The sequence below is a fragment of the Gavialis gangeticus genome, unplaced genomic scaffold (genome assembly GCF_001723915.1).
Source record: "Gavialis gangeticus isolate Ggan-Ray unplaced genomic scaffold, GavGan_comp1, whole genome shotgun sequence".
NCBI lineage: Eukaryota > Metazoa > Chordata > Crocodylia > Gavialidae > Gavialis > Gavialis gangeticus.
In genome coordinates, this window is record NW_017728994.1 from 41,716,213 (window position 1) to 41,724,762 (window position 8,550).

Genomic DNA, 8,550 nt, shown 5'->3' on the forward strand with positions numbered 1-8,550 from the left:
GTTTGGGGGGGCTGGGAGTGTGGGCGGGGCCATTGGGGGTCCATGCCATGGTTCCCTCCCCCCTCCTCTAGCCCCCTGACATCTTACTCACCAGCACCAGGGTGAAGGGCCAAGCATAGAGACACTCTGGCAGCCAAAGCATCTCCATGGAGGACCCAGACCTGCTTTCTTAAACTTCCCTTTTTTTAGACCCCTGGATATCCAGGGGTCTAATTATCTCCCTGCACTGCAAGTTTGGTGGAGGTGTTCAAGATGAGGCTGGACAGGCAACTTGTTGAGCTTGTCTGAGCCCAATAACTTCCTGCCCAGGGCAGGGGACTGGACTTGATGATCTTACAGGTCCCTTCTGGTCCTATGGTTCTTTGATTCTATGAATATTTTGCTTCTTTGATAAATACTTAGAATTATTTCAAAGTTTGTTGATACTGAACATTTAAAAAAAATAATGAGGTTCTTCTCAGGCCTTGTGTTTCAGTATTTTTAGTATAACTTAAAATGTGTAATATTGTGGTGACCCTCCCAAAAGTCTGTTATGATTTTATACCTTTTATGAAAGTGGAGATTAGGTTACTTTAATTGCATGCTATTTCTCAAAAATTGAAATAAGTAAATGAAGAAATTCTACTACCATGATGAAGCATGAGATTAGCACAAATTTAGGTACTGTGATCAAGAATTCATTAAACAGTTTTCAAATTACTGAATGAAAGTTGATTGTGTGAGAGTGTTTTAACATTAATTTTATTTCATTTTAAATATTCTAAGCATCTCAGGTCTATACACCAGAACTCTTCAAGTATATGCTTCATTCTGTGTTGTTTTGAATCTTGACTTCAGTGAGAAAAACATTTTTCCATAAGGAGTTCCTAACATCTTAAAGAGAAATATTAATTGGTAGCTAAGAAAACAGTTTTAGCAGCAAACTGAGTGGAGTTAACATAAAATGATCTGTACTGTACAATCTACCTATTAATATGAAATAATTGATGAATTACTACTGTATTTTTGTTGGGCAGTCATTCGGATATTGTGTGTGTGTATATGTACATGTGTATTTATTAGGGCTGTGTGAAGCTTCAGGTCCTGATTTGATTTGGCGGAGATTTGGCTCAATTTGGTGGCTAAATCTGTGAATCCACATAGAATCAGAGGACCCTTTAATCTCTGTGAATCAAATCGGAATCTTCCAAATCAATTCAGAGAGATCTGGAAAGATTAAGCAATTAGGATATGGACACGGCTTTAAATGTTTTTTCTACATACTTCTAGGTAGCAGGTGACTCATGAATGCTGCGATGCCTGGGCTCATGGAGTGTCCTACAGAAGTGCAGGGGGCTACCCAGCACTCTTGGCAGCAGGGCCAGAAGTGGACGCACTTCTGGTCCACTGGGGAGAGCACGGGCCCCCCTCCCCTGTGTACCTCCGGCTCGGTGCCTGGTGCCTCCTGGGTCTGGGGGGGAACCTGGGGTCCCCCTGCAGCCAATAACTGAGCCATGGGGGTGAGGGGGGGCCCTGCGCTCTCCTTGGCGGACCTGGAAATGGACCAGAAGTACTTCCGGTTCACTTCCAGGTTCACTGCTGAGCACGTGGGGCTCCCCCCCATGCTCCTGTGAGATGCTCCATCTGCCCCAGGATCACAGCATTCATGAGCCACGCCTGGTACCTCAAGGTATGTAGAGAAAACATTTAAAGCTGTGTCTATGTCCGAATCACTGGTTCTCCGAATCAGCATCGAATCTTCAGATTCATATTTGGCTGACTCAAATTGGGGACAGTGATCCGAATGAACTAATCGAATCATTGTCTCCAATTCCGGCTGAATCTGAATCGAATAGGGCCCGTTTTGCCCACCCATAGTATTTGTTTGTGTATAAGAGTTCATTCTAATATAGTAATGTCTATTCTGTATTTGATCCCTGAATGAACTCCTAACAAATATACAGAAGTAATTAATCAGTTCTTTCCTACTAAGGAGCTACATAACATTAGATACTGGTGAAATCTGATGTGCGTGTTTATCTGAAAACCGTTTCAATATAATAGATTTAGGGGGGAAATATTCCATAGACTGACATTTGAAATTAACATATAAAAGCTCTGACTGCATTCTTTTCAAACCTATCTATACATGAACTAGATTTCTGTTTTAGAACAGAAGTTTCTATTTATGAAATCCAGTACAACACATAGTGGGGTCAGACTAGATTAATCTATCCCATTGACTTTACTAATATATCATTCACTTTCATATTTTGTAATTGATAATCATAATTGGCACATTTCTTGCAAGTCTTCTGTGTATACATTTTCCATTTGATTTCTTTAGGTGTTTCCAATATCAGTGCCTTTATACAATCTGGCCCTGTGTAGACTCATCTAAAATTAAAGATACTATTTTATAATATATTTCATTTTACATTTTTTAATTTAAAGCCACATTTTAGATTGTTAATCAAATTTTACATTGATGTTTTGATAGGTCTGGTTCAACATGCAGAGAAACAGTTCACCAATGTATGTAAACTTTGACATTTCAAAGGAAGGGTTTTGGAAACAGTTGCTGCCATACAATTATCAACACAAAATAACACCAACTGTACAGGTAACTTCTTCAAATTCTAATCTCAGTTAATATAAATCACAGCAATAATTATCACTTGTTATGTTTGTTTCAAAAGACCACAGTTACTAATAACTTACCCTAACAAATTGACCATTTGCCTGAAAACAGCACTGTAAACAGCAGTTGATCCTGCTGAGAAAAGGTAATGTGGACTATGTTGATCCAGGAGCAGGTGACTAGTTACTTCATCTGAGTGTATGTACTTTGGGAATGACTTTCTAGTAAAAAGATTTGGGATGTGCCTTAGTAGCTAGATCCAAGGAGAAGGTTTGAGATTAATCTTGTAACCTTTTGGTAACAAAAGCAAATAAGGTAGGCTGAGAGAGGCACTTGCTTGTTTGAACTAAAGCAATACAAGCAAATGGGTCATAACATTGTCTACTGCTGATGCTCATGCCATGTAAATGAAGGATTATGGGAGGACTGTGTTTACATGCCAAGGTAACAGAAGAAAGCTTATCTTGTCCCTGCTCTGATCATATGACTGTTATGTACAGGACTCATTCTTCAGGCATACATTAGAAGAACCTCATAAGTACTCTGATTTATGCACCCTTAACAGCTCCAAAGGACACTAATTACAATGAAGGTTTCGTGCACTATATGGAAGTTTTTGCCATGATCATTCCTTCCAACCATACGCTCCGTCAGCAGTAGGGAAAATATAGAAGCCTCTTGGCCAGTGGGGTGATCCTCCTAGGCTGAAAATTGCTGATTCTCTTTGAACAGCTTGCACTACGGTTATACTCCATTGAAGATTAGGCCAAATTTCTGACTATATCTGAGATATATGTTTGGCACCTAAAAATATCTCTTATACCATTTCAGCCAAAAGAAATACTTTACACCCCTACTAGCAAAAGCATGGTGGAAGAACTCCAGAACAGGTATGAACTTTTTTAAATATTAAAAGCACATGTCCTTATTCGGATCTGAGTTTGGTCAGCACTTCAGGAAATCTGTTCTATGGTCCTTTGCTTTCCTAACACAATTTATCTTCTCAGAATTACCTGCTAGCAGAATTCCCTCAAATCTCAATTCTCCAAATACCAGCCTTTTCTTTTTTAGCTAAACTGGACAGACACTGGAGGTGTTTTTACAGGTGCTCTGGGGGGCGAGGGAAGTGCCGCTCTAATGAAAGCGCCCACAGTGTCTCTTGTATCCATGTCCCTGCACATCTAAATGGTGGTAGGGGTGGTTTAACTAAAGCTTGTCCAACTAGTTAAAGTGTCCCTGCTGCTATTCTGAAGCACAAAGATCCTGATACACAAAATGTGGAGTCTGGTTGGAGTACACTAATTAGCATGCTCACTGACATCCTGTCACACTTTTAGCTTCTTTAATTCCGTGGAGTCTCAGAACAGCAGGGACTTCCTATGCTTGAAGAAGGGTGACTGTGCCCGAAAGCTTGCTAAGAACTTTTTTCCAACTACTCAGTTGGTCTAATAAAAGATATCACATCTACTCAAGGAACCTTGCCTGCCTATGTCCTTAGATCAACATAGCTACAACCAAAAACTCAGTTTAATGGGTCCCTGGCATTTTGTTAAATTTAACTACTGAAACACCTTGTAACCTTTATCTCAGGATTGAAAAGACCTTAAAAAATAAAATAATGGAGTGGCGATTTCAACAACCAACTAGGTGGCATCGGCAATGCACTGCTCTCCTAAGGCAAATGCTTCCTAAGTTAGAACTTAGACATAGGACCACTGTTACAGACAAAGAAGAAAATGAATTGGAAAGTTTACTGGAACGTTATTGGGTTAGTATTTATATTATGTTATTGAAATTACCAACAATATTAAAAGACGTTAAACTATGGCTATAAAAGTAAAAAGTGTCACTTAGTATTAGAAATTATGTATATATTAGGAAGGCAACGTATGTATAAATAGCTATGAAAATAATTACAGATGCCTATAAAATTATCAAACATCTTTTAATAGTTTTTTTTTAACCTTTGCAACCTAATTATAAACAAGGATATAATAATGACCAGCTATATAAGAAAACAAAACCGTAACTTTATATATTCCAAACAAGAGCTGTAAGCTTACATCTGTCCCTAATTATTATTTTGACATAACATGTGGAAAACTATGTTTGTCAGAATGCAACTTCTAATTGATCTCACATTTGAAAATTCTCTCCTGATGTTCCTCTTTTGAACATTACTGCTTTATTTCTAGCTACATGACAGGCAGAAGTTAGGGCAGAATGGCTTAGAGACCAACTAAGCTGAGCTTTCATAGGTAGCAACCTACTTTGTCAAGTAAATGCTTATTATACCTCTGTGAACCAGGTAGTCTCCAAGAGACCACCCTGCTCTACCTTGTGTCTGACTTCAAACTAGTCTTACAAGTGTATAATGCTTTAGGAAGATGAATTTGGGCTGATAAAGAGATTGAACCATAATCTGATAAAGAGACCAGTGGTCAAAATTTAGCACTTAACTGCAGACTGAGCACCTTAAATTCTGAAGTGTTATTTTTGAGATGTCACAGTTCAAAAAAATATGAAAGACCACATCCTGTTTCACTGTTTAAATGTGATCCTATTCCAGTGTGCTTATGTCCCTGAAAAATCATGAGTGTAAAAGGTGGCTGGGTTCTTTTCATTCACAGTGTTTTTTGTGACTTAGTTTTGTAACATGCCTTCATCCTAACCATAAGTCTAACAGTTATTGTCTTGACCAAATTAAATGCTTAAGTGCCACTTAGATACCTAAGAGGTAGAATAGAATCAGGTCCTAAATTTTTCCTGGGTCGAATGAGATAAAGTCATACCAAACAGATGTAGCTAATATACCTTTTTTAAATATAGGAAATACAAATATTCTAAATGCAGGTTTGAAATATTTACTCTGAAATAACACAAAAACCACATGCAGATATTATGTTTCTACTGGGAGAATCACAGCTTTCCTGGTAGAAAGCATGAGTGTACAGACATTCACAGTTTTTTTCAGAATAAAAATAGTGGTTCTGTGAGAGAACCATCTCCAAACTGGCAGAGGTCACTTCAGGGAGAGTTTATCCCAGAAAAATGAACATCTGTACACTTCCCTAACATTTGACTCCTCCCAGTCCCCAACTTCCCTGGGACCAAGGTCACACTCGTCTGGAGAAAGTACAGGGGGCCTTTTGCTTCTATAGACCATGGTCTGAAGAGAAGGTGGGGTGCTTTGCCTTTCAGCTCCAGTCCCTCCAGGAGCAGATATTTTGATACCTTTCTAGAAATATCCATCCAACCCAGTAATTGCTACCAACATTATGAAGCTATAAAATGGTTACAGAGATGAAAAATGTTGGCAAAATCTGTCGTCTGCAGGGATCCTGGTTTTATCTGTTTAAAAATTCTCTGATAAAAATCACAAATTTTCTGATTTAAAAACCCAAATTCCACAATTTTATGTGATTAAAATGAAATGTCACTATATTTATAAGTATCAGTTGAACACAATGGGTTTTGGATATATTTATAATTTTAAAGCATTTGAAAGCTTACCACTACCTCAATCATAATAATAAAATAAATTCTAAATATCTATATTTTTTGGCATTTGATTTTGGTTTTTTTATATGGCAAATTGGAACTCCCCCTGCCCCCTTTGCTCACCAGGACATGGGTCCAGCTGAGGCTGTCCCTCCCACTGCTTTGTGGCACAGAGCATCCCTTATATGCTCATGCCCTGCCACTGCTTATTCCATATTGCCCTTCACTCCCAAACCATAGCCCCCCAATCCTCCTGGTGCCCCTCACTCTTGGCCCACACTCCCCTGGCCCTGCCAGTTCCCCTCACGCCCAGCCCACATCTCCCCAAACCCCCAGCCCTTCCAGTGCCCCTCACCCCTGACCCACAGCTCCCTGGCCCTACCAGTGCCCCTCACTCCCAACCTACAGCCCCCTGACTCTGCTGGTGCCCCTCACTCCCAATCAACAGGCTCCCATACTTCAGCCCTGCTGGTGCCCCTTACTTCCAACCTGCTGCCTCCCCCAGCCAATGTATGAGGAAGAGGGGGGGTGTGTAGGAAAGGGGGTGTGGGCACAGGTCACATGTGAGGGGATGGGGAGGGCACAGGTGATGCGTGTGTGGGGGGGTGCCAGACCAGCCAACCCAGAACAGTTCCAGCCAGGAGCCACCTTCACAGCCCAGTGAGTGGGACTCAGTGCAGGAAAGACTGCTACACTGCCATGGCCACCAAGGAGAGGCACAGCAGCAGTGGTGCAGAGTTGTGGTCCCTGCTGCTTCTGGGTGGGTAGGGGGAACCTCACCTGGATGGCCATGGCAACACAGTGCTCCCTCCTATGCTAGATCCTACCCACTGTGCCATGGAGGCAGCTCCTGCCTGAAGCTGGTCCAGCCTGGAAGCAGCCTCATGCCCTGTGCCCCGCTGTGGGCACAAAAATCTGGGGGTGGCCTGTGCCCCTTCGACTCCTAATACATCACCTGTGCCCTCTTGATCCCCATAGACTTACCTGGAGGGAGCTGTGGGGGCTGCTTTCCACCACCCTGCCTGGCTGACATGCATGTGTGCCCATGTACAAGCACATGGTGCCCCCACTGTGTTCTGCTCCTCCCAGCCCCAAGCAGCCTCTTGCAGCCCTGCTTTTTTCTTTTAAAGTAGAAAATCTGTTATTTTACAGGAGAAGATCTGCATTTTTCACTCTTAAAGGAGAAAATCCATGTTTTTATAGTGCTTAGTTTCATAGTGGTTAGGGTCAGAAGGGACTTAAACAGATCATCAGGTCTGACCCCCTGCCCCAGGCGGGAATGAGTGCCGGGGTCATAACACCTTAGCCAAATATCTGTCCAGCCTCCTCTTGAAGACACCCAAGGTAGGACAGAGCACCACCTCCCTTGGGAATCCATTCCAGAGTCTGGCAGCCCTAACTGTAAAGTAGTATCTCCTGATGTACAGCCTGAATCTTCTCTCTAACAATTCCTAGTAACCCCAGGTGGTGCCCGGGGCAACAGAGCCTCACCCAATTCCCACTGGTCTCCCCTGATGAGTTTTCCTGTGTTTTTCCATGGCAAAGGAAAATCTGGATCTCTGGTCATCTATACCTGTTTAACTTGTATGAAGTCCTGTTTTCCCCTTTTTCTAGCTTAGTTAAATCCAAAGAAAACCTGGAACATATAAACTTTTCACTTAAAATCTTCAGTATGTTAAATATTAGGGGTCCCCTGTGGTTCAGTGGTAGAATCCTTGTCTACCACATAGGAGACTTGGGTTCAATTCCTGGGACACTTATATAACTACAGCCATGGAGGCATGAATGCTGTGTGTCCCTGGAGGCTGGGGGGGTACAGCAAGCTCCTGCAGGTGGTGGTGGTGGCAGCAGCAAGTGGGGAGCTCCCTCAGGCAGCTGCTATATATATATATATATATTTAAAAACATTAAATTAAGACTCTTTAAAAAAAATTATTTTTAAATATTTTCATAATTCATATATCATATTTTCACTCTCCCTGAGTGAGAATCTGTGCTACAGCTCTAAAAGACATAGTAAACAATTGGAGGGGGGGAGACTAAAGTGTTTTTAAGCCACTTTTGTGCTCAAACAGTAGGCCTGTGCAAATAGGGAAGTATTTGATTCGGATTTGACCAATTTGGAGGACAATGATTCAATTTGGATCACTGTACTGAATCGATTCTGCCGAATCAGCTTTGGAAGATTCGGTGCTGATTTGGAGAGATTTGGATCATCTGGGGAGAAGCAGGCACAGCTGGGCAGCTCCTCCGACTTGGCCTCCCTCTTCCTGGGTGGGAGAAGCCATGGGAGAAGCCCCCATGGCTGCCCTGCCTGGCCCCATCCTCCTGGAACTTTAAAAAAAAAAAAAAAGAAAAAGAAAAGTCCTGCACTCACCGGCTCTGGCAGCGGGGATCAGGACCTCTGGACACTCATGGCAAAGCCCCCC

General features: G+C 41.9%; 1 protein-coding gene across 1 annotated transcript in view; it reads left to right on the forward strand.

Annotated features, from left to right (window-relative positions):
- Window positions 1–8,550, forward strand: part of CC2D2B (coiled-coil and C2 domain containing 2B) — a 54,478-nt gene that overhangs the window by 38,304 nt on the left and 7,624 nt on the right. The window contains exons 10-12 of the mRNA XM_019502650.1: window positions 2,480–2,602; window positions 3,452–3,510; window positions 4,211–4,388. Coding sequence (XP_019358195.1) covers window positions 2,480–2,602; window positions 3,452–3,510; window positions 4,211–4,388 — 360 coding nt within the window. The remainder of the gene's footprint in view (window positions 1–2,479; window positions 2,603–3,451; window positions 3,511–4,210; window positions 4,389–8,550) is intronic.